Source organism: Trichosporon asahii, assembly GCF_000293215.1.
Source record: "Trichosporon asahii var. asahii CBS 2479 unplaced genomic scaffold scaffold00035, whole genome shotgun sequence".
Classification (NCBI taxonomy): Eukaryota; Fungi; Basidiomycota; class Tremellomycetes; order Trichosporonales; family Trichosporonaceae; genus Trichosporon; species Trichosporon asahii.
Genome location: NW_014040889.1, coordinates 42,166 through 66,432, shown reverse-complemented (window position 1 = coordinate 66,432; position 24,267 = coordinate 42,166). Strand labels below are relative to the sequence as shown.

The 24,267-nt window shown below is 59.9% G+C and overlaps 7 protein-coding genes across 7 annotated transcripts; 1 reads left to right on the top strand and 6 right to left on the bottom strand.

Annotated features, from left to right (window-relative positions):
• Positions 1-4,242: 4,242 nt before the first annotated feature.
• On the top strand, positions 4,243-5,391 carry A1Q1_00734 (integral to membrane protein; the record flags this gene model as incomplete). Its single annotated transcript, XM_014325695.1, has 2 exons — positions 4,243-4,457; positions 4,602-5,391. 2 exons carry the CDS (start codon positions 4,243-4,245, stop codon positions 5,389-5,391), a joined length of 1,005 nt encoding a protein of 334 aa, XP_014181170.1.
• Positions 5,392-5,515: 124 nt separating this feature from the next.
• On the bottom strand, positions 5,516-6,449 carry A1Q1_00733 (uncharacterized protein; the record flags this gene model as incomplete). Its single annotated transcript, XM_014325694.1, has 4 exons — positions 5,516-5,606; positions 5,644-6,116; positions 6,210-6,311; positions 6,363-6,449. The coding sequence occupies 4 exons, from the start codon at positions 6,447-6,449 to the stop codon at positions 5,516-5,518; spliced, it is 753 nt and encodes a 250-aa protein (XP_014181169.1).
• Positions 6,450-6,901: 452 nt separating this feature from the next.
• Positions 6,902-8,281, bottom strand: A1Q1_00732 (uncharacterized protein; the record flags this gene model as incomplete). The annotated part of the gene is made up of 2 exons (XM_014325693.1): positions 6,902-7,913; positions 8,007-8,281. The coding sequence occupies 2 exons, from the start codon at positions 8,279-8,281 to the stop codon at positions 6,902-6,904; spliced, it is 1,287 nt and encodes a 428-aa protein (XP_014181168.1).
• A 2,395-nt stretch (positions 8,282-10,676) lies between these two features.
• A1Q1_00731 (uncharacterized protein) lies at positions 10,677-12,516 on the bottom strand (the record flags this gene model as incomplete). The annotated part of the gene is made up of 2 exons (XM_014325692.1): positions 10,677-12,024; positions 12,209-12,516. 2 exons carry the CDS (start codon positions 12,514-12,516, stop codon positions 10,677-10,679), a joined length of 1,656 nt encoding a protein of 551 aa, XP_014181167.1.
• A 4,800-nt stretch (positions 12,517-17,316) lies between these two features.
• Positions 17,317-19,245, bottom strand: A1Q1_00730 (aflatoxin efflux pump AFLT; the record flags this gene model as incomplete). The annotated part of the gene is made up of 1 exon (XM_014325691.1): positions 17,317-19,245. The coding sequence occupies one exon, from the start codon at positions 19,243-19,245 to the stop codon at positions 17,317-17,319; it is 1,929 nt and encodes a 642-aa protein (XP_014181166.1).
• Positions 19,246-20,171: 926 nt separating this feature from the next.
• On the bottom strand, positions 20,172-20,939 carry A1Q1_00729 (uncharacterized protein; the record flags this gene model as incomplete). Its single annotated transcript, XM_014325690.1, has 1 exon — positions 20,172-20,939. One exon carries the CDS (start codon positions 20,937-20,939, stop codon positions 20,172-20,174), a length of 768 nt encoding a protein of 255 aa, XP_014181165.1.
• A 236-nt stretch (positions 20,940-21,175) lies between these two features.
• On the bottom strand, positions 21,176-23,326 carry A1Q1_00728 (uncharacterized protein; the record flags this gene model as incomplete). The annotated part of the gene is made up of 1 exon (XM_014325689.1): positions 21,176-23,326. One exon carries the CDS (start codon positions 23,324-23,326, stop codon positions 21,176-21,178), a length of 2,151 nt encoding a protein of 716 aa, XP_014181164.1.
• Positions 23,327-24,267: the final 941 nt, after the last annotated feature.

The following is a 24,267-nucleotide window of genomic DNA, read 5'->3' as shown; positions in this document are numbered from 1 at the left end:
GGCGGGGCTGGTCCGGCCATACCGCCGTGCCCACCGTGACCGCCGCCACCAAAGCCGCCAGCCGAAGTGTGGCGCTGACGCCCGAATCCGAGGTCGCGGAGCGCAATCTCGTCAATCCCGTCGAACGAGAAGCGCTGCGCGAATCGCTTCAGCGGACTGTCGGCCGGGAACGCCTCGGCCCAGCGCTGCTCGAGCTTGTGCACCGCCACAAGGTCGCCGTACATGTACTCGTACCGCGCCCAGACATCCCAGAGGGGGCGGGCCTTATCAGCAGGGATCTTGAGTGCTGAGCGCTCAAAGAGGGCGCGCGCGTTCGTGTCGTCGTTGATGGCGAGGAGGAACTCGAGGTACTTGATCACGAAGGGGACGTCCTCGTCGAACTGCTTGAGGCCGAGCTCGAAGATACGCACGGCAACGGCGGAGTCCTTGTTGGAGTGGTACTCCATGAGCGCAGAGGCCTCGAAGGAGTGCCAGGTGACGTGGGGCGACTTGCGCGCCTTGCCGAACACGAGACGGGCGGCCTTGAGTCCCTCTGCGCGCCGCGCGAAGCGCATGTACATGACCCACACAATGCCGAGGGCGGCCTTGGCATCGTCAATGTCGCGCCCACGGCGCTCCTGGACCAGGCGGCCGCGCTCGTCTCGCTCGCGAACGAGACGCGCATAGTCGCTCTCCTCGTTGTTCAGCTCGTGCGCCGCGGCTGGGATCTCGGGACCACGCGCGATCTCAACCTCCTTCGAGACAGTGAGCTTGAGCTCGTCGATCTCAACATTCAGCCGCTCGATCAGGTTCGTGAAGATCGTGTGGCACTCGGCGTAGTTGCGCTGGTCCTCCTCCATCTCAGCCAGAGCAAAGGAGAGGAGGAAGCTCTTGGGGCACGCGGCGACACCGGCCTGCAGGAACGCCTTGCCTTCCTCCTCCTTGCCTGCCGAGAGGTAGTGTGCAGCAGAGAAGTGCCACAGCTCGGGGAAGTGTCGCATCTGCGCCATGGCTTTTCTGAAAGCGTACGCCAGGCGAATCGTAACAGTGGCGTCGTCGGCACCCAGCGGGTTGCCCTCCTCCCACTTCAGGTAGTTCTTCCACCCGGTGACGACGCGACGGTCCTCGTCCGTGAACTCGGGCTGCGGGGGGATGACGGGCTGCGGCAATGAGTCGGTCAGGTTGCGCATCTCACGCAGAGCGGTACGAGCAGTCATGTAAGCGGGCGAGCGGTCCGCGAGGAACTTCTTCGCAGCCATCTTGTTCTGTCCGCTTTCGAATGCATCGTACGCCTTCCACAGCGCCTCGACATTGTTCAGCGGCACAGTGACCGCACGCTGGTACAGCTTGCGCACGTTATCCGTATTCTGCTGCTGCTCCCAGGGGTTCTTCGACTTGAAATCGGTCAGGTACGAAATGTACTCCTGCCAGATCTCGCCCGACTCGCGGTCGACACCGCACTCCTTCAGCGCGTACTCGTATGCCTGAATCACTGTCGTCCGCGTCGCAGCTGGGTCGGGGCCATCACTCGGGTTCTGTCGTCGGATGTAGTGCAAGTACGCCTCTGTCAGGTCAGTAGATGATCAGCGTCCGTTACCCACTCCAGATATCAACATCAGCAGCAGCCATAAGGGTGAACGAGCTGCGGAGTGCGCGACCGAAGAGAGCCTCGACCTGCTCAAAGTTGTTCAAGGCGAGCTCGAGGTTGATAAGCGCAAGCAGCGGCTGAGACGCCGTCGGGTTCTCGACCGCGAGGGCGTTGTACCAAGCGCGGGCATCGGCGACCTCAGACTTCTGGATCGACCAGTTGAAGAGAGCGACAATATTGTTGGCCTCGGACGGTTCTGACGTTAGCTTAAAGATTGTAGAAGTGAAGCCTACCAAGTCGGTACTGGCGAACAATCTCCTGGTTCGCAATGACACTCGGCGAGTCAAATGTCAATCCCTCGGGCAGATCGGCCTTGTACACGTCCTCCTGGACGCCCTCGTTTTCCGGGATGGCGGAACGGGCTGCGAGCGATACGGGCGCAGTTGCCGGCGCAGGCGCAAGTCCGGTGTCCTTGTTGACCTGGGGAAGGCCTGGAACGACTCCGGGTTCCGGCTCGGGAACAGGCGCGGCTACGGGGCCACCCTCGGCTGGTGCCTCGGATGCGCTCTCGGGCTGCTCGGTGTTATCGGTCTCCATGGCGTGCGATGGGTCGTACTCCATCGGCTGCGAGGGGTCATAGTCACCCATCGGTTGCGAGGGATCGTATTCTCCAGTCGGCTGAGAAGGGTCGTACTCGTGCTCCTGCTGCTGGGACGGGTCGTACTCTTGCTGCTGCTCCTCGGCGGTACCCTCCTTGCCTTCCTCGGGCTGCGCAGAACCCTGGTCATCCTTCTTCTCCTCCTGCTGAGATGGCTCCTCGTGCTGTTGCTGCTGCGACGGATCGTACTCGGCCGGTTGCGAGGGATCATACTCAGCCGGCTGGGACGGGTCGTACTCGCCGTACTCCATTGGCTGCGACGGATCATACTCGGCCATGGGTGCACCAGAGTTAGTCTCGGCGGCCTCCGCTTGGGGTGGCGGGTCCTGGGGAACTGTGCTCTCCGACATCAGCCTGAAGCCTTATAGGCGCGAAGTTGCGAAGGAAGGGGAAGGGGAGGGGAGGGGAGATGAGAAGACAATAAATTATCGGCCTGCGCGCGATGGATTGTTTGTTCGAAGGTGAGAAAACCTTCGAGTCGTCCTCTCGAACGAGAAAGAAAACCAAGCAGAGAGAGAGACACTAAACAGGTCTCGATGTGTGCAGGTCGGTGGTGCTGGAGGAGTGCGACTGTGCTGCTGCTGCTGTGTGCTGCTGCCCGTCGAACTCTTAGTCCATCAGCCAGGTCGGGGTGGAGAGTTTAAGTGGACGAAGATTGGTTTGTTCATTGCGTCGCTGATTAGAGGCACGAGGAGCGCGTCATTTGCTTCCGCCACGTGTCTCAAGCATTCTTCGATCCTCCCCCTTACAGCCTTCTCAGTGCGGCTCACGTGAGCGGCGAATGTTTCCCTCACGGAAGGCATCGTACTCTCCGCAGATGCGTGGACCAGACCTGAAGGCGGGTTCCAGACCCCGGTGCACGGTTATTTTCGGCACGTACGGCGCACGCTTCGGTCACACTTCCGTCAGCTCCGAGTGCAAGATCGGCGCCCTCCCACCGTGGAAGAACCAAGGATAAACTTTTGGCTTCTGGCGAGATAAGGAAATACTCGATTTCAGGCTCGGTGTATTTTCCATCAGGCAAAAATATAACCTGGTGACACCCGGATATAATCAGCAGTTGAGCCACTGCTGCCTGATCCCCCTTGCTCACCGTAGAGAGAGACGTTCCGGCTCATGGGTCGAGAGCGTGAGAGCGTCCTTTCTCCGGCGACTCGGGGACGTTCCGACACCGATGTCGAGTCATTTATTCTCGTGATTTCTTATCCCTTTTCTCTTCTCTCACTCTTGTTACGACTCGCACGACTGCACGTATCGACAAGAAGCCCGTCTCGGGCTCTCGACAGCCACCACGCGACCCGTACTTCGACAGCCGGACCTGCCCTGATCGAACTCTTGCCAGCATTCTTGGCAGGGCACCTTGAATTCTTGCGGCAACTTCGACTCTTGTCTTATCGATTATCGATAGCGGCGACCTCTGCGCTCCGTTCTGGGCCAAAAATTGCATTGATCAGTGCATCAGAGCATCGTGTGACCTGCCAAAGCACCATTCTGCTCGTGCAGCTCGTCAAACCCGTCAAAGACCTAGACGAGCACCGAGCCTCAGGGTCTCACGTGGCCCTTGTGACGCTGGTAGGTTATTTGTCCGACGTTGCGTCGCACATGAGCATGGACTGACGGCATAGGACTTGAGGCTTCCCAGCTCGCTCGAGGTAGCGAGTGTAGGAGCAAAGTGATCACGCGCCCGGGTTGCGGACCGTGTTAACAGCGCAAAAGTTGCATTCTCGCATTTTAGAATATATAATCTTGCGCGCCACAGCGTCTGATTCGCATATCTACTGCGCAGCGCAGTCATCTCCAGTCGCCACCGACTCGCCTCCCTGTGCCTGATCGCGCCAGCGCGCCAGCCAAGCCAGTGTGGCTTCCGTCATCTGCCTGAGCGCTCCGCGAATTCCGCACGTTCGGAGCCCTACCCGGTCCTCGCCGTTACATCTCTGTGAGTTATGATCCACTGCCGCTCCCCTCCTCTCCTCTGCATCGCCCATTGCCCTTCACCTATCACCTACAAACGCCCGGCATGGCGCAAGTCCTTTATTCTGACGCCTTCAGCTTCCCGTCTCTAGTGTACGACATTATAGCAGGCGCCATGGGCGGAAGCACGTACCCGTGCCCTGCGGCGGACAAGGCGCTCGCGACGATCGGCGCGGTGCTGTGGAGCGTGCAGATCATCCCGCAGATCATCAAGAGCTACCGCACCAAGAACACGGACGGCCTCAGCCCGTACCTCATGTTGTGAGTGACAACTTTCGTGCTTCTCTGCATTGCGTCTGTGGCTTGGCGCAGCCTGCTGCTTGCATTGCATGGCTCATCGCACGCCGCACACGTTCGTGCTTCCTATCGCCACCATAGCTGCGACATCTGGCTGACGAGAACCAGCATCTGGGCCATCGCCTGTACCTTCCAAGGCGCGTACCTCGTATCTATGCGCTCCTCGATTCCGCTCCAGATCCAGCCGCAACTCTTCGGTTTCTTCGGGTGCATCTCCTGGGCCCAGTGTCTGTACTACGGCTCCAAGATCCCCTTGCGCAAGGTCCTGCTGTACCTGGGCGTGCTGTACGCGATCCTGGGCGGCTTCGAGGTCGGGTCCGTCTACGCTCTGTGGGCCGGGGAGCGCCACGGCGTCAACTGGCCGAAACAGATGTACGGGTGGATCACGTCTGCGCTCCTCGTCGCCGGTCTCATGCCCGAGTACTGGGAGATCTACAAGCACAAGGCCGTCGTCGGCATCAGCGTCATGTTCATGGTCGTCGACATTATGGGCGGCATCTTTTCCGGCGTCTCCCTCTTCTTCCGTGACGAACTCGACTATACCGCACTCGCGCAGTACATGCTCGTCGTCGTTTTTGACGGCATTGTCGTCCTGCTCGTGCCGATTCTGAACCCGCGGGCGAAGAAGAGGGCAGCAAGAGAGGCGGCCCTCAGGCAGGAGGAGGCCGCTGTTGGAGGGGACGTCGAGCCGGTCGAGGGCGAGGTCGCGATTGACGAGAGGACGCACGAACTCGTCGGCGCTCATGCCCACGAGCACCTCCACTTTCACCGCGGAGAGCTCGAGCGCGCCAGCGTTACCTACTCGTCAAATCTGACTGCCGTGGGGCAGGATGACAAAAGCCTCAAGGACACGGCCAGCCGCAACAGCGACGACACCGACTCGGCTCTGAAGCGATAACCACGATCAGGACGACATCATTTTGGGATTTCAACATCATCATAATATTATAATCTTCCTTCATCTTATTACATACATCATACTAGCATAGGGCTTAGAATGCATTGCATCGCATCTTGCTTTTCTAGAGCTTCGAGTTGCCCGGAGACAGCTCGACGACCTCGTCGAACCCGGGATAGTCTGGAATGTTGAGGTCGTACTTCTTGTCAAGCGAGCTGCGTGTCAGTTAAGCCGAAGTTGACGCCAACTCACTCCGACACAAAGCGGCCGCCGAGCCAGTGCTTCCCCTTGAACTCCTTCGCGCCCTCCTTCGGCACAGTAAGGGACACGAGCACCTCGGGGTCGATTGTCTTGACGGGGCGCGACTTGCCCTGGTCGTCTGGCTGCGTGAAGAGCTCCTGGCGCCCCTTCTCCACGTTCCAGCCCGAGGGCATGTCGACACTGACGATCGGGGTCTTGCTCTCGGCCAGCGCGTCCAGAATCCTATCGAACGGCGCGCGCACGGGCGGCTCAAAGGAGAAGCCAAAGATCGCATCCATGACCACGTCGTTTGCCTTGAGGGCGGAGTGGAACTCGTCTAGCGTCGACAGCACCGGAATGTCCAGGTTCGTGCACTGCTTCAGAAGCCGTTGGTAGATCTCCTTCTTGCCCGGCTTTGGGTAATACAGCGTCGGCGTGTAGTGGAAGTGGTGCAGATGCCGGGCTGCAACGAGGCCATCACCGCCCTGGGGTCAGCTGTTTCGTCTGCGGCGTAGCATCATGTGCGAAGGAAGGGTCCGAAAGGAGGTGCAAGCGAAGCAGTCGAAAGCAGGACTCACCTGGTTTCCCGGTCCACAGCAGACGAGGACCTTCTTGTGCGTCTTGGGCGGGTAGCTCTTCCCCAGCGCCTGGGCGCACGACAGACCCGCTAGTTCCATGAGCTGTAGCGTTAGCTTACCTCGGTCTGTAGAACAGCTACTCTCAGCACGCACCTGGTCGAGGCTGAAGGCGCCCGCCGAGCTCATGAGCTCCTCGTCGATCTGCTGCGCAAGCTTCTGGCCGATATACCGGATAGACATGGCTTTTAGTTGGAGATTGAGTGAATGAACGAGCGAGGGAAGACCATTGAGACTTCGTCTCTCGTCTGGGCTTGGTGCTTGGTGGCGGCGTCGACATTGCGCTCGGAGGCTTCCACAGCCTGATGTCATAGATTACGAGGTGGCGGCACGTGATGCGGTCTGAGCCGATATCGTCCTCTAAAGTCGCCAGTGTCATCAGTGTGGGAAACTGTGTTTCAAAGCATATCAATACACAATGCATGGCTTGCTGTCAAGATGATGATGGTAAAGTTACACGGCTAGAATGAAATAGATGAAGAAATGGGATGGAGTGTGGGGGTGGTCTAGATGTAGTTTTGCACGCTCTCGAGTGTGTGTCTTCTGATGTGAAGTCTAGATTGATGATGGATGTAGTTGATACACGCGTCGTCGCCTGTGCTGCTTCCCACTCGACTACTCGCTCTCACTCGCTCTTAAGCCCAGTTGGCAAGGAGGGCCATGAGACCCGCTCCAAGACACATGCAGATGAAGACGTACGCGAGCTTCGAGTTCGAGCTCTTCATCATACGAGGGTTGAGGAGGATCTCGTGGGCGAGGAGCTCGACGAGACCAGTGTAGAGCAGGATACCGGCCGAGATGGCGTCGAGGATACCGGAAACGATGAGGTTGGCGGTGCCATTTCCGTTGTAAGACTTGCGGACACCGAGGCCAGCAGCCATGCCGACGGGCGTGCAGATGCAGTACAGGAGCGCGGCGGCGTAGCGCACCCACCAGAGGTGCTTGGGCAGCTCGAGCGAGGCGAGACGGGCGCCGAGACCGAGTCCCTCGAACATCTGGTGGAAGATGATGACAATGAAGAGAACGATGAACTCGTCGCTCGTTGCGAGGGTGAGACCGATGATGATGGAGTGCAGCACGACGCCAAACTCGAGAATCGCCACACCGACAATCTGAGCAGCGGTCTCGGCATCGCTAGGGCCGAGGGTGAGGGCCGAGTCCGAGTCGCCGCTCTCGAGGTCGACCTTCTTGCGCAGCTTGCCGCCGTCGAGCGACTCGCCGTAGATCTCCGCCTCGGTCGGTCCGTCAGGCATAGGGCCGTGGTGGCCGAGGCCGTGTCCGTTGATATTGGGGTGGTGCTCGTGCGCAATCTCGTGCTCGAGCGCGTGCGAGTGGAGGTTGGCGGGGTTCGACTGGCCGGCAACGACAGAGGGCGCGCGGTGGTCGTGAGCGTGCGCGTCCGTCTCGTCGTGGACGTGCGACGAGTAGTTGACGCCGATCTGTTCCAGCTTCTGCGTGCCGATGCGGTACGCGGCGACCTCGGCGAAGAACATGAGCATGCACGAGATGAGCGCGAAAGCGGGCGCCCAGTCGTAGTTGTTCCAAGTGCCCGAGAGACACTCCGAGCCGAGCTCATCGAAGGCAGGCGCGAGCAGGTGCATGAACGCCGTAGCGATAATGACACCGGAACCGAAATACTTGACGAACCTGTATCGTTAGCGCGGTGCTACGGAATGAAGAGTTGCGTGACCGAGGTGCGGTGGTGCCACACCCGCAGTGCAGTGGCAGTCTGATACTCACTCGAAGAAAGCACGGGGAACAACACGCGATGACCGCAGCAGGATCGGCGCAAGGGTGCCGAGCAGACTGGTCGCGAGGATGATGAAGATGCCTCCGATGCGGAGGCCCCAGTGCGAGTCGTCATAGGAGGCAGCGCAGGCGTCTTCCTCCTCACCGCCTGCAGCCTCAGCGGCCTCCTCCTCGGCGCGTTTGAGGATCGGGATGATGACATGAGTGGCCGCGGCGGCAGCGACCTGGGTGGCCGTGGTCGCAACAGATGCGAGTGTCGGGGCCATGGTGGGCAGTGGTGGTGGTTGGGTTGGAGAAGGGAAAGATGAGAGAGGGCGATAGAAAAGGTCGACGATCGGCACTGTTCAAATCAATAGAGCAGGACAGACCCAAAGGCTTCAAGTGACGAGAGCTTGTCGTAACTTGTCGGAGGTTGAGAAGAATGTCAAGACGGACTGCGGGACGAGACTGGCAGATATATACTCTTGAGGGCGTCGGCGTGAAACTCTTCAAAGCAGCAAAGCGGCGCAGTTGTCAGAGCGGGGAACGCGGCGCAGAGCTAGCAGAGCGAGGAATGGAGACGACGCGGTTGGCTATCGTGCTCGCTGTCCGAAGAGATTGCGAGATTGCGAGCGCGATGAGGACTTGGCGGTCGGGCCAGCGTCGATACTGGGTGTGTTGAGGGCGATCCGGTCGCTTTCGTGTGCTATTTTCGTCGTTTGTGCTCGATGCCGAGCAAAGGGAGACAGCCTTAGTGTGTGATGGTGGAGAGTACGTTGACAGATGAGCGAGGTTTGCCTTGCTTCATTGCAGACTTGCGGACTGCCAGACCTTGGCGGAGCGGAGCAGCGCGGGCAGCGGACGACCCAGGATTGCAGGATCAGACCCAGGGCAGGGCCCAGCGGTGACCTCCAAGTCCTCAATCCGATGTCGCTGATCATGAAAATCAGCCCGGCGGCGCACCGCACGAGACCGCACACTGCGCGCACGACTTCAGGCACGCACACTAAGCAAGATTCGAGGTGAGGACCCGACCGGTCGACCCATATCGCCCAATCACATGCCGCGATTTCCGCCCAACAGTCCTCTCGCTTGCCTCTTACGTACGAGTGCATGCGGCTGCGTGCGGCTTCGCGCGGTCTGAAGGACTGGGGTACTGGGATGCGCGCGCGTAAAGGTGCACAAGGTGAACTGATGACTGAAAGGGGCTATTTTCGTGCGCGCTGAGAGCAAACTTCATCTGCGCTAGTGCAGCACAATCCGTCTGATACGCGGTAGCGATACGGCTAATGGCAAGAGATAATGGGGTCCTTACCTTGGTCCGCAGGCCGTTAGGCCGTTAGGCCGGTCGGCAGCACTCCGCCCGAACCCCTACAGACATTCCCAAAACAAGGAGCACGAGCTTGATTGCTGCCACGATTAAACTGGTTTGACTATGGTCCCATTTCGGTCCGCAGTTGCTCTTCATCCCAGATTGGCTGCACTGTTTGCTAATATTGGAGTTGGTCTGAGCTCCACGAGATCTGGCACAGCAGACGAGGCATAAGTAGCGATGATACTCGGCGCCCATGTTGTTGCCTCCTGTGTGGCTCTCAAGGTACGGCGGTGGCATTCCCAATCCGCAACATGCTAGTCCAGAGGCACTACCTTTTGCAATGCCTGCAACCTCGGTGGTTGAAACGGATTGCTAAGCAGATAGGGTTAAGAGATACCGTTCAGCCTATGAAGCGGCCCCGGCCTAACTGGCATCAAGGCGAATGTGGAAGAGAACTGCAACGTACTCTACCGCTTATAAGCCAGTGCCACTCCGCACTTCTCCATGCTCCGGCAGTATCATAAGTCGGCATAAGTCCACAGCGTCCATAATGTCAACAGCCAAGAAATCTGAGTCCTATCTTTAGTCAGAACCAGGGGAGGCAACTCGACCCCCGCAATCCCAGAAACCTCGTTTGCTCCGTTCGAGTTAAAGTGTGACTGAGGACCTCACCGGTGAGGGCGATCTGCAGCCGCAGTCCTCTCGACCTATCGGACCAGAATGGATCAGGAGAGATCTCGTCGCTCGTTGCTGCAGGCGTGCATGCATCGCCTCCAGGAGCTCGCACGCCCAATGATGAGACCTACTTTGCAAACACGGAGGATCGCCCACGCTCGCGTACCGACTGCTCGGCTGATACGGCTGTTGATGTAAGACTCCCAGCTCGTCCGACCGACAACATTGTTCTGTAGGCGATAGCCGGTCGATCGGGCCATCCCCCAATCCTTTCGCCACTTCAATTATCGCAGGACAGCAGAGATCGGGGAGATGACCTCAAAGAGTGGAAAACGAATGAAGAAGGGCGCTGGAAAGCGAGGTACAGTGCGATGGCGCCTTTGCTTTGATACGAAGTTACATGGCACTAGGATCCTCGTGTGTGTGCGGAGGGGTCCGGACAGATTTTTCTCTATGGTCGCGGGTTGCGGGGCTACGGAGACGGAGACGGCTATGACAGGAAAGGGGGGCAGAGAGGTCGTGTCGGAGGTGACGGAAGAAGAAAGGGGGGCGAGGAACAAGAATAAGACAAAAAGTAGTAGATAGTCCGTTCTCCATGTCGCGCAAATTATCCAGTTAACGATACGATACATTCAAGAGATCCTTGATAAATAAACCACGAGACACGGCACCGACAGGAGGAGGAGGGTTTTTTACTTGTGGAGCCGTTCCTCCAGCGCGCGCACACGTTCCCGCAGCTCGTCAACCTCGCGGCGCTCGGCGCGCTCGACCTCGTACCGAACCATCTCCTTGAGCGAGTCGGCCGACTGCTGCAGCGTGCCGAGCAGGTTGCTGGCCTGCGCCGCTGTCGACTTGAACTCGTTCGTCGCCGCCATCTGGCTCGCGTACGCCTGATCTGACCGGTGGATCATGTCCTGCAGCTGGTAGCGCAGCTGGTCGACCGATGACAGCATGTCGTAAAGCTGCACGAAGGGCTGAAGGAACTGCTCGCGCGGGTGGGGCGGCGACGGGCTCAGCGAGTAGCCGTTCGATCGGTGCACACCGTTAGTAGGACGGGCAGATCCTGGCGGCTGCGACGGAGGCGGGCCGTGGGGAGACAAGGGAGGGAAGCGCGCGTGGTGAGCGCTCGTCGGGTGGCCCTGGATCGAGGGGACGGAGAAGTTGCGGCGGTCAGCGGTGTTAGGCTGCGCGCTGCGTCCAAGGTGGTCGGGGTATCGGGCATCACGAGAGCGGGTCGAGGGGTTCGCCGACGGCGGTCCCGAGGGCCGTTGCGCCTGCTGGGCGGCCTGGTAGTACTGGTGCTCGCCGCGGCCAAACTCGTCTGGGCGGGCGGAGCGGGAGTGGGCACTGAGAGGAGCGGTCCTCGGGTCGGCGAGGTGGTGGGGGTGGTGACCGTAGTGGTGGTGGAGTGGAGGAAGGTGGTGGGGGTGGACGGCAGTCTGCGATCCGGAGGGCGGCTCACGGGGCGACTGCTGCTGCGAGGCGAGACCTTGGTTGAGGGGAGCACTCTTAGAGCCAGGAACAACGTCCTTATCGGTCGCCGTCGTCACAATGCTCATGCGCTCAACCTTGTCCCGCGTCTTCTCGCGACGGGCACCGACACCACGCTTCTCCGGGTCCTTCGGCGTCCAGCCCTTGAACGTGAGCTCACGCGGGGTCGTCGGCTGGCTGGCAGCCATTTCTTTCCGTCGCTGCGCGATCAGGGCCTGTTGCTGCTCCTTGATGCTGATCGTGTCTCGCACGGTCTTCATTTGCTCTTCGTCGACGCTCTTAAAGTCGAAGCCCAAGACAACTGGGGATGGGATGGCTCGGTTGACGTCATTGTCGCCGTCGCGCCTGGCCTCTCGGGATGCGGCGAATCCGATGGGCTGGATCGGGGCCAGGGTGCTGGGGCGCTTGCTGTTGGAAGGCGGCTGCTGTTCCGTCGTGGGCGAGCGCCCAGGGGCGCTGTTCTTCGAAGGGGACTCGACCGCCGAACGGGGCCCGTGGCGAGCATTCGTTCGGCTGCGTTTCTCCGGTCTAACAGCGTCGTCCTCAGCACTGCATGTATAAGCGGGCAAGAGTAGCGAGAAGATAGATGGATCGTCGATCGCCAAAACAGGGGCACAAGTGTCAGCTCATGGAAATCAAGAAGTCAGGGGTGGAAAATTGATGGCCGAAACACAGAATGCCTATTGTGGGTCGCAACAGAGCGTCCGGTAATGCGCTTGAGGTGGGGACTTACGCTTCTTCGCGGTCACGAGCCTTGCCCTTGCGACGGTCTTCGCGGTCCTCAGCCGAGCGGGGACCACCACTGGCCGAGGGAGAACGGCTGTGCCCCGGGGGCGTAGCGTTGGGAGGGGGGTCACGGAGGGAGGAAGTGCTGAAGGACGTGGATGTGGGGCCCGAGTTGAGTTTTGGAGGAAAGTACCGCCGTGGCGAGAGCCCAAGAGGTGGGGAATATCGCAGAGGGGGAGAGGGAGCATCGGTCGAGCGGTGTGGGGCGACGGGTGCAGGGCAGGGCGATTCGGACGGCGACAACGATTTGTCCATTGTGCGGAGGCGAGGGAGGATGAGATATGAGAAAGATCAGAAGAAGCGAGTTGACGGTTGGTGGAAGGTGACAGCGATTGTGCGGTTGGGGTTCGTGCGGTTACATAACGGGTGCGGTATTGGGCGATGTGGAACACGGCGTCAGCATGGTCTTCTCCTTTGGTATGACTCGTCACTGGACATTGGCGCTCTGGGCTTCTGGCACGGTCCGAGGAGGGCAAGAAGCATGGGGGGTGACACAGACATCTGGGACCAGCGTCTTGTCGACTGTGACCCGCCTGGCTCGCCTCTGGCTGGAGCTTGGCTTGCGGCTGCAGGTCTGTGATGACGGGCCCCTGGCCCAAACCTGAGCCTCAAGCCTCGATCAGACATGAGACATGAGACACATCGGCGCACACACGTAGCCCTCGCCATGCCCACTGCAGCCACACACCTGCGCACATCGCTCTCCGCACTTCGGAGAAGCCGTTCAACAACTCCAACAGATGTGTAGCTGTTCCAGTGTCGCATATCGCGTGTCGTGTGCCGTTTCTGATTTCTGGGGCCCAACTGCCTCATGGTCTCGCCACGAGGACGAGGTGCGTCCCAGAAACCAATGTCACAAGCTCAAAAGGCACCGGACTCTGTTCCTTCCTTCCTGTTCTCTCGTCGGGCCTAGGAGACAAGTCGCGGGCCCGCACAACGCGGGCACATCGCGTGTCGACCTGTCCCCGAACACGGCAGAATCCATCGCCCGACGTCCAGCACGTCTGATGAACTCACGGATGCATGGCTGAACCAAATTCGAAGCGGTTGCGGACGGGAGAGATTGCTGTCATAAATGAAACTGGTGCAAGCTGAGCGCTCAGACGTTCAACCTTTTCTCTGTCCCCCACACGTAATCAAGGTTCGGGTTTAGTTCAGAGCTGGCGTGAAGCAGACGCAGAATCGTGTGCAGGAGGTGATGTATCGCTGCGCCTTGGTTCACAAGGATTGCTTGCACGCGTCCTCAAGCCGTGGCAGTTAGGGCTGGATGCGAACAGGCTTGTCGAAGGTTGCGTCGGCAATGCAAACACGCTACTCGTCCTTGACAGAGGAGGTGTCAGGATCTCTAGTAAGGGCGAAGGGACAACGCGAGTCTGTGCGTTGATGTGAACCAGATGGACCAGAAGTTTGCGAGTGTGAGCGTGACTGGAATGAGGCGAGGAGATTCGGGGTGGAGGAGATGGCGATGTACTGCGGATGTGGATGCGATGGGGGGCGGATTGATGCACGGATGACACGATCAGCCACGTTTGTGTGTATGTGTGTTGATGTGTGTGTGTGTGTGTTGGATGTCAGACTGAGGACGTAGATTGAGGGGAGGAATGGGTCTTGAGACTGGGTCGGTGGGTGAGACTAAGGGCGAGAGGAAGGGTCAAGGGGCGACACAAAGCACGAAGAGTGACGCGGTGTGCGGCGAGGAGAAGGAGAAGGGCGGCGAGGGGAAGCCGGAGGAAAGAGTTGGAGATGTGGATGGAGGAGAGATGTGTGTGTGTGTGGGTCGCCGTGTGGAAGCGAAGTGGTGGTAGGTAGGTAGGTAGGTAGGTGGTGGTGGATGGTGGGAGAGAGGGAGGTGGGTATGACAGGCAGGATGAATCTGGTGCATCTGGAGTGATTGCCCCTGGTGTTCCCGCCTGACAAAGATAGCCAGTCGACCCACACCCCCGCCAGTCAACAATGCGAGCAGCCAGTCACAAGTCGACGGCGAGACCGCCCCGCGACGGGCCAAGTTCGCGCGATGGGGTCTGACGCACAGGCATCCCGCCCGAGGCTCATCGCCAGTCCAGTCAGCCCAGCATCCAGCGCTGGCCGACTGGCCGACTGGCCGACTAGCCGCTAGTGACCGACCACGAGTACTTAGAGTGCTCTCGCCGTCCCTTCTTCGCCCTGGGACACCCTGAATCCCTGTCCCTGACTCACTCCTGACCAGGCCAATCTGCCAGTGTGCCAGCGAGGCTCGCACGTCCACCACACACCCAAAGTACCCAAACCAGCTTAACGTGTTAAGCATTCGACCAAGACTCCAGTACAATCAGAACCGCACACCACCAGAGCCTACCAGCCCAGACCCCAGGGTCCGCGATTCACTCGACCCCTGTCCTTCCCCTTCCTCTGTCCCTTACTCTCCTGAGCCCTCCAGTCACGACCCACAGTCCCGTTCAATCTGCATGTTAGGCAGGCATGCCGCCTGAGGCGCGCATCTTTGGCGTGAAACTTGGCCCCCTTGCCCCCCCTCCGTTAGCCAGAGAGCCAGCGAACATCATCCTCACCCTCACCCCCTGCCGTCCTTTCCTAATTTTATTTTCGTGCGCGTATTGCGTCGTCGTCGGCTGGCGATCTGCGAGATTTCACGATAACAATCTCCGAAATGGCCAAGCGAGATCATACACTACTGCAACCCGACTGAATGAATCCTTCTCCAATGTCCCATTGAACCCAATGTTGTGCTGCCAAATGGCACCGCTGCCTGCTCCAGTCGCCGGACAGACAGATGACGACTTGGCCGTGGCGTCAGCCGATCAGGTTATCGCCTGGATATCAATGCAGCCAGCTGAGTCTGTTTGCAGCTCGCTCCTGACGATCCTGGACGGGCAATTCGGTCCCACCAGCCATGTCCCCAGCCATGTCCCCCAGCCATGCCAGCCAGCGCAGTAGAGAGAAGTTTAAGGCAGCAGGGGAAGCAAGCCATGATTTCAGTGCGCTCAGCGTACTCCGTGTTTGGCACCAACACAAAACGAGGGCGCAGCCGAAGACGAGCGAAAGGGCGCTGACGGCGCACGGCGCAGAAACGAGGCGCCCTGCGCGCCTGCGTGGGTGCCAGTGATCCAGTGAGATGCTCAGCGCTCGCTCCGCCGGCTGCAGCATCAGCGGCTGAACTCTGTCCGACGCCTGGCCCTGTGTTTCCTATCAGAGCAGATCACGGTGCTGCGGGCGGCTTACTGACGGCTTGCTGGCAGTTCGGGCGGCTTGCTTTGCTAAGAATCGCCCGCATGCCGCATAGCCCGAATGCCGTCGGCACTCGACGCACTCCAAACCCGCCACGAGGGCTTGCTTGCTATTCATGTCCTTTTCACCCAGCCTGACGCAGTGGTTGCAGTGACCTGACGTCTGACGTCTGACGTCTGACGTCGCCCGACCAAAGCTGGTCCCCATTTAGTCATTTCCCTCATCTGTTCCAATCATGCGAAACCTTCTTATACTGGGATCTAGTTCGCTTCGGCGGATGTCGTGCTGGTCGCTTTGGTCGCTTTGGTCTGGCTGTGCTAGCTGTGCTGAGGGTCGTCTGAGGGGTCTGCCAAGTGGCGCCGTATCGAAACCCATTCATGAAATCTGCCGGCTCGGTTGTGCGGCTGTGGACTGGCTGACATGTTTGCATGTGACGATAGTCAACATCTCACCACAACAAGCAGCCGTCCACTGCCTGCATGGATCATGCAGCCGCGGTGCACCCCACTTCGTACCCCGTGCGGCAATGGTCCACTGTCCGCTCTCTCCGCTTTCTCCGCTTTCTCGGAGCACGACATGATCCCAGTGACGTTAGCGAGAGCTCTTCTTTAGCGACTGAATGCGCGACTGACACAGGTCGCGAATTGCCTCATCTGCCGTCTCTCACGGTACATGTTCTGCCTCGTCATGTGCCCTCAGGGCGTGCCTTCTAGGCTATGCTCCAAGCGCAGCAACTACTTTCTGTATGTAGCTCAGCGTTCTTTCTATTCACCGATCCACTTTCACCTTCAGTCAGACAATTCGACGAAGGAGAGTCGAAAGACGTAATAGCCTACCCAGGCGTACGTAATACAGCTGCCCGAGAGAGTCAATAACCACTGCATTATCGGTGCCGCATTGCGGCAGCGGTGCCGACTTCGTACACACAAATGCGCCGAAATGGTACTAAAACTAATGCAGCTAGCACAGAAGGGCAATCCGCTGGGCCCGCCGGGCTTGGGTCGGACATGGAACAGCGCCTCGCGCGCCTCGTTGCTTGTTCGGCACCCAGCTGAACATCTCATGGCGATCGAATATCGTCTGTTCTGTCTGAGCCCACGCGAGTTGCGTGCGGGCCACGCGACTTATCGGGATGCACGACTGCGTGCGACGCCTGCACCGTTCCAGTGCAATGCAGCGGTGCGTTCCTGACCCGCTGCGATGCATCCCGGCATTCTTCTAGCTGCGGATCGCCATCTTGCAGAAATATGACAGGGTCGTAGGGACCAGAGGGGACGAGAGGGACCAGAAGGGACCGGATACGGGATCTCATCCGTACGGCAGCGGTCCGCTCCTCGCTCCTGTGCTCGTCGGATTGGCAGACCTGGGCAGTAGTTTCAAACACTTTCCGTTGCCGCCTGCGCCATCATTGACTTGTGTGCCGGTTCCGGGCCTTCCGGGGCTCGTAATGAATCGTTTGGCATCCCGTAGTGCTCGTAGCCCCGCACAGCGTCGTCCCATCCCAAGTGATGAGGCAAAGGGAATGGGCATGCAGTGCACGTCCTGATGCGAGCCGGTGGCATCTCCGGGGCAAACCCGGCCCAAAGAGCTCGATCAGGCCACGATCATGATGCAGATTAAGGGACGAGCGCGATCGCGCTCTCACCATCGAGGTCATGACGACATGCTCACGCATGGTCCGTGCTGACTATCTCTGCGAAAGGGAGTGTACATAGCGTTTGATTATAGAATTCCCAGAACTGGTCGAAAGTACGTACGTACATGTTAGTCTATGTCTATATGTATAGGACGGTCACCTGAGCGAGCATGTCACCGAGGTGACTGAAGGAGTGTCTATACCGGGCTGGCGTCCTTGTGCTGGCGGCCATCTCCGACAACCTCCTGGACCTGCTTCTCCTCCTCACCGAGGGCCTTCTCCGCGTCGCCTGGTGTCTTCTCGGCGTCAGGCTTGGGAGCGTCGGCTTTCGGCGCCTCCGGCTTTCCCTTGCCTGGTCTCGGGGGCAGCTTGTGATCCGGGATCAGGAGCGCGAACCCGAAGCAGATGACGGCAAAGGGCACGCCGATGAGGAACACGTCGCGCATCGTCTGGGCGTAGGCGATGAGCGCGCCCTCTCTCTGGCTGTCGGGGACGGCCGTCCAGAGCGCCGCACTATCGAGGATAATCCGGTGCTTGAGCTCGGGACTCAGGCCGGGCGCATACTTGACGACATTCCGTTTGAGGACGTTTCCAAACACGCTCTGCGCGAGCGAGATGCCGACGATACGGCCCGCGAAGCCGACGAAAGTGCCGATACCCATGCCCGCGGGGATGAGCTTGGGCTCGGAGCGCAGTTCGCACTGGATCGACAGCGAGGCGTTCTGCATCGCGCACCCCGTGCCGGCGCCAATGAGGACTTGCAGGCCGTAGAGGGTCGCAAGTGGCGAGCCGTACTTGAACCCATACAAACCGCCACTTCCTGCCGCGAGCAGCACGGGGCCGGCGACGATGAAGAACTTGAACCGGCCAATGCGGGGCACGACCCGCGATGTGATGATGAGGACGAGGACTTGCGATAAGATCAGGGGCAGGAGGCGCACGCCCGCCTCAGTAGCCGTGAAGCCGTACACGCTCTGGAGCCAGACCGAGGCGTAGAACACGGCAATCATGTACACTGCAAAGAGCGTGAAGAGCACGCCGCACGCGGCATACACTGTCCGGCGCTTGAAGAGGCGGAGCTTGAACATGGCGCGTTTCTCGCCCAGGAACTTCTCCCACGCGAAGAAGGCGACAGGGAGCACGCCCATCAGCACGAGTGAGACGATGACGCCTGCGTCGGACCAGGAGCGAGAGATACCGCCCCACTCGAGTGCGTCGATGAGGCACACCGCCCAGGCTGCAGCCAGGATGGCGCCGACCCAGTCGCACCGTGCCACACGGCCCAGCATAGCTAGCTCATAGCCCTTGTACTCGGCCTTGCGGCCTATGGGTGGGAAGGCGGGCTGGAAGATGACGATAGCGGCGAGGGCGAGACCGCCGATGGGCAGGTTGATGTAGAAGCACCAGCGCCACGAGGCGTGGTCCGCGAACGCGCCTCCGATGAGCGGGCCGATCACACTCGCGACGGCGAACACGGCACCGGAAAAGGCAAAGTACTTTGCCCTCTCGCGGAGCGGCACCAGTTCGGCAATGATGACCATGCCGCTGCTCATGATGCCCGCTGCTCCCGCGCCAGCGAGCGCCCTTCCGAAGATTAGCACGGGCATGTTGGGCGCCACACCGCAGACCAAGCTCCCGAGCTCGAAGACCAGCACGGCCGAGAACATGACGTGCTTCGAGGGAAAGATCTCCAGGAACTGGGAGTAGATCAGGTTCAAAGCCAGGAGGGGCAGGAAGAATCCGGCCGCGAGCCACGAGAGCTGGTCCAGTGCTCTGAACTCTGAGGCAATGGCGGGAATGGCGGTGGCGATGATGAGCTGGTCGAGGGCGAAGAGGAAGATCGAGACCAGGATCGAGCCGAAGATCGCCCAGAACCGCCATCTTGACATCTGTGGAATCTCCTGTCCGCCGGGAGGGCCATTTGGGCCGCCTGGGCCTGGCGGGCCGGAGGTAGCTGGCGGCGCCGTTGTGTCGGCGGAAGGAAGAGGAGCGGATTTGGTGTCGCTGTGTTGAGAAGCGAGAGACTTGGAGTCGCTTGCCCGAGAAGCGGTTCGAGACAGCGTGAGCTCGAGCGCTGGCGCGGGTGGGAGCGGGCCCTCCCTCTCGGCAGTAGACAAAACGGACATCGCTACCGGTCGTCCAAGTCGGAGTGAGAGTGGTAGTGTAAACGCAAACGCAAAGTCAGCTGTCGGGCAGTCACCTGCATCGCTGTGGTATGTATATGAGCCATGGCAAGAAAGCTAGTGCTTGCCCGCGTTCGCAAAAACAAGCATTCTGAACATGTGCACGACCCGCGCGCGGAGGGCGACCTGGGGCTGACCTGAGGGCTGCCGGCTGGGTTTCGCGTTCTTCGGCCGGGCGATTGGCCCCGGATCCGAAATAACCTGGATATCTGATTAGAATCTGAGACTCCTTTCAGACGGACACTTGCACAAACTGTTCATCTCAACGGACACTCTGTCTTCTTGCCGAGTGTACGCCCAAGCGTCTGGCCAGTCTCAAAATAGCCTCCAATGTCTCAAACATGCACGCAGACACTTGCGAAGTGTGGCTCCTTTCGGCAGGATGGAGACGATAAGAGGTACAGATCAAAGGGTTCCGGCATCGGACGGTGCTGCCCGAAATCACAGGGTCAAGGTTTTCCTAGCGGCTTGGCAATGCACGCGATGTACGCAGCGGAGCAATATTCCATACTCCCACCATGCAACGCGAATAATGACGCCGGCACATAAAAGCAGCAAGATACATGTCCAAGAAAAGAAGCTAGCCCACGTAGAAGTGTCCGTTGGAACGGTCTGAGCCGCGGTAGACACCTCCTATACTGTCCGTCAACTGTCCGCTGGCCGGCGGGCTCGGCAGAGGATGACGAACGGCCCCGGCATGCCGAACGGGAGCCTCGCCGTTGTCGAGATGCGCGGCACCGGCAGCCGTCGGTCGTGATGATCGCGGGTCGATCCATGCGAATGCGAGAACCGTGCCGGGACAGAGACAGGGCGAACAGCGAAACCGCCCAACACCATGAACCAGCAGGCGACATGACGGCGAGCCCAGCCTACGCGTCCGCCTTCCAAATCCACCGCCCGCCATACCGCTTCCCCCCTCCCTTCTCCTCCGGCCAGTCCGTGACTGTGTCCCCGACGCGCTCAAACCCAGTCGCGAGAAGGACGCCAATACTGCCCGGGTTGTCGTTCTCGACTATAGCCTCGATGGCCTTGACGCCCATCCACTCCTTGGCCCACGCGAGCACGGCGCCAACAGCAGCGATCATGAGTCCCCTCCCCGTCGCACTTTCGGCGAGCACGTAGCCGAGATGCCACATGTCGGCCGTGTATGTGTCGGGATCGGCGTCCGAGGGCGTGAGCCCGATATCGCCCACGATGTTGCCCGAGGCGTCACGGATGCTCTTGAAGGGCATCCCGCTCAGCGCACGCGTGCCGGGGGCCTTGTGCAGACCTTCGCCCTGTGTGACGCCGCCGCCCAGGCCACCGTCCTCGGAGAGCGGTTCCGGCGCCGAAGGCAGGGACTCGACAAGCTCGGCTAGGTAGCCCTCTTGCTTTTGAATCTCGTCCTGCACCCAGTCCTCGGCCCAGGAGACCGACATGGGCCACGGGAGGCGATACAGGCGCCGACCAATTTCGGGCGAGTTGAACAGCGCCGCTATGTCCGATGCTATGCCCGGGCGGAAGGGCACAATGCGGTCGCCTGTCGGCAGGAGCAGGTACGGTTCCCGCCGGTCGTGGTCCCAGCGCAGCGCCTCTGTGAGCGAGCGCTTGTACTCTGGTGAGGAACGGTCGAGCTTCGTCGAGGTCGAGGCGGACATGGCGCTCTGTGTTCTCGTTGGCGATGAACTCGAGGGAGACTTGATGCTGAAGAGATGAGGGCAAGTCTCGTCAGTGGGTGCGTTCGACTCGACAGCTTGTTTTCGGCATCGCTCCGGACCTTGCGTCATTGCGGACACCGCGGCAATCTCCACCGATAACCGCCCGGTGACTAACCCAATACCGTCGACATTTATGCATTCTGCTTTCCTTCTGATACTCCCTACAATCTCTATGATTAGAAGTTGATACCGAGGCGAGGACGGTTGACTCCGAGCTCGCGGTTGAGGTTGTACGCGGCCGAGATGAGGGTGACGTGCGAGAAGGCCTGGGGCGTGTTGCCGAGGCCCTCGCCGCCGGGCGAGATCTCCTCCGAGAACAGGCCGACGTGGTTGCCATACCCGAGGAACTCGATGAACATGGTCTGCGCAATGTTGAGGTACTTCTTCTCGTACCTGCCCGCGCGGGTGAGCGCCTCGACGCCCCAGAGGGTACACAGCGAGAAGGCGCCCTCCTTGCCGCCGACACCGTCGTCGGTCTTGCCCGTGTCGTAGCGCCAGATACTCGCGTTGGCCGTGAGACCGCCCTGGTCCAGTGGCTTGAGGATCTGGTCGAGCGTGCCCCGGAACCTGGGGTCGGCACCGTTCGAGAAGAACACGAGCGGCATGATGAGCACCGCACTGTCGAGGATGTCATTGTGCTCGTAGCTCTGGCCGAAGTAGTTGCCCTTGACGTTGAACGAATTGGCCTGGATCGTCTCGTACAGCTTGTCGCGCTTGCGCGTCCATTCTTCCTTATTCGGGCAAGGAAGGCAACGCTTATCCGCCAGTCGGATACCACGGTCGAGCGCGACCCACATCATGACCTTGGAGTACGTGTAGTTGGCCCACTTGCCGCGCGGCTCCCAAATCGACAGATCTTTCTTGTCGACCTGTTCGCACGTGTAGTCGACGACCTGCCTGATGGCCCTCCAGCTGTCCCAGGAGAGCGGGTTCGAGAACTTCTGCGCGAGGTACACACAGTCCATGAGCTCTCCGTAAATGTCGAGCTGGATGTGATCGACGGCACCGTTACCGATGCGCACGGGGCGCGAACCCTTGTGGCCTGCCAAGTGGTCGAGAACCTCCTCGGGTGCCTCCTTGCCGCCGTGAATCGTGTACAGGATCTGGAGCGAGCCGTCGTTGTTTCGGTCCTTCAGGCGGTCGAGAATAAAGTTGACGAACCGCGTCGCCTCACGCTTGAAGCCGAGTCGGATCAGGGCGTAGATGGTGAAGGACGAGTCACGAATCCACGTGAAGCGGTAGTCCCAGTTACGAGCTCCGCCAATGTACTCTGGGAGCGAGAACGTGGGCGCGGCGACGATGGCGCCCGTCTCCTCGAAGATGAGCATCTTCAACGTCAGGCCAGAACGGCGCACGTTCTCCCTCCATCGGCCGTCGTAGATACACCCGTCGATCCAGCCACGCCAGTAATCAATCGTGTCGTCCATAAGCTCACTGACGAGCTTCTCGGTCAGGATGGGCTCGCCGTCGGGACCGAGGAGATGGGCGGCCTTGCGGAGCTTCTCGGGGGCGACGCCGAGCTCCTGCGCGCGCTTGACCGTGCCCTGGACGGTGTCGCGTTGCTTCTCGTTCATGAACATCTCGTCGGGAACCTCGCGCAGAATGAAGTAGATGACCTGGCCCTCCTCGAGCTCAAACTCGGAGACCGCGGAGAGGCCGAGTAGGTCACGCTTGGGAAGCTTCACGAGCTTAAGGTCGATTGAAGGCGGGGCGACGTCGTCTCGCTCGCTGGCAACGACATAGCGAAGGTCGAGCTTCATGTCCTTGCTCTTGAAAAGGACCTTCTGTCCTTCCTTGCAGTAGTCCTCGCGGGATAGGTCCTCGACCATCTCGGCATCGTGCTTGTCACGGCAGTAGTTGAACGCAGGCGCACACTCCATTCGGAACTTGCACTTGCCGTTGACAGCCTCGACCTTACGGATGAGCCACGGCAGGGGCGCCTCATCCTGGTGTCGCGAGCGGTTGGCTTCCTTTGGAACGAGGAGGTCGGTGACCTGACCCACGCGGTCGTCGTTCAGGAACTTGGTCGCGAGCACATTCGAGTTGGGGAGGTAGTACTGCTTCGGGCGGAAGGCGGAGGTGGGGGTGATGGAGAAATGGCCGCCCTTGTCGGCGTCGACGATACGGGCAAAGACGGACGGAGAGTCAAAGTAGGGAAGGCAGAGGGACTCGACGGAGCCGTAGATCGAGACACTGGCGGTCGTACGGTTGTTGCCGATCAGGGCGTAGTCCTGGATGTCGGCGACGCGGACGCCGCTGGCGTCGACGAGCACGGGCGAGCCGTGCGCCTGTTGAAGGCCGGTCGTATGATCGTAGCTCTGGTCCATGAGGACGGGGAAGGCTTCGGTCCGGTGGTGTGCGTGTGACACGATGGGCAAACTCTATGCGCCAGTCGAAACTGGTCGGAATATATACTCAAGGGGGGGATGAATGGGTGGGGCAAGGTCAGGCGGTCTGGGTCGCTCCTGTCCTTACGAAGAGGGCAAGAGCGAGGTCCAGCGAGGAGCTCAGCGAGGGGTAAGCTCGGGGAGGCGCAGGAAGCTCGGTGCCGCGGAAAGAAAGAGAGGGGTCGTCGAAGGCGTACGAAGGTGGTCGAGATCTCGGTGGTCAGGTCGGTGAAAGCTTTGTCAGAGAGTGTGCTGTGTGGATTGTTGTGAGGTACTGAAAATGACTGGGCGATCGCAACGACAAGAGCTTGACGTCCGAGACATGGCAGGGGCGACGGCCTACGTTGTCATGCTCTGGGCAGTCGTTGCAAGCGGCAGCCGACCGCAGAAAGACAAACAGGGAGCCATCAAGTGATCCAGACGCTTACATGAGGCATGACGTCAGGGACACATTCCTCACTTCGGGCTCTTAGCCAAACGAGTCTCGCTAGAAACCGACTTCCAACCTTGAGAGTACTAGGTGCGGCCAAGGCGACCCCGTCATTTGCTGCGACCGACGAGGTGATCTTCATGCAAAGCACAGGCAGGCAGGCGGGCGTCACGAGAGAGAGGTCCTCTTAACCTCGTAACGAGAGCTTAGGGAACAGAGTGCATCTGCAAAGCTTACCCCAGGTAGCCGGGATGTCTGCTACTCCGTATGCGCCAAGCAGATCGCAACGTAGTCGATCGTCGTCAACGGTACCGCTCCCTCGGATCATGACATGTGGTAATGGGATGATGTTCGCGTAGGTTCTGGTTCCCAGTGAACACGAGCAACGTGTGATGCGCGAGGGAAGGTGGGCTAAGACCGAGATATCCGCAGCAGCCAGCAGCGCCAGGCT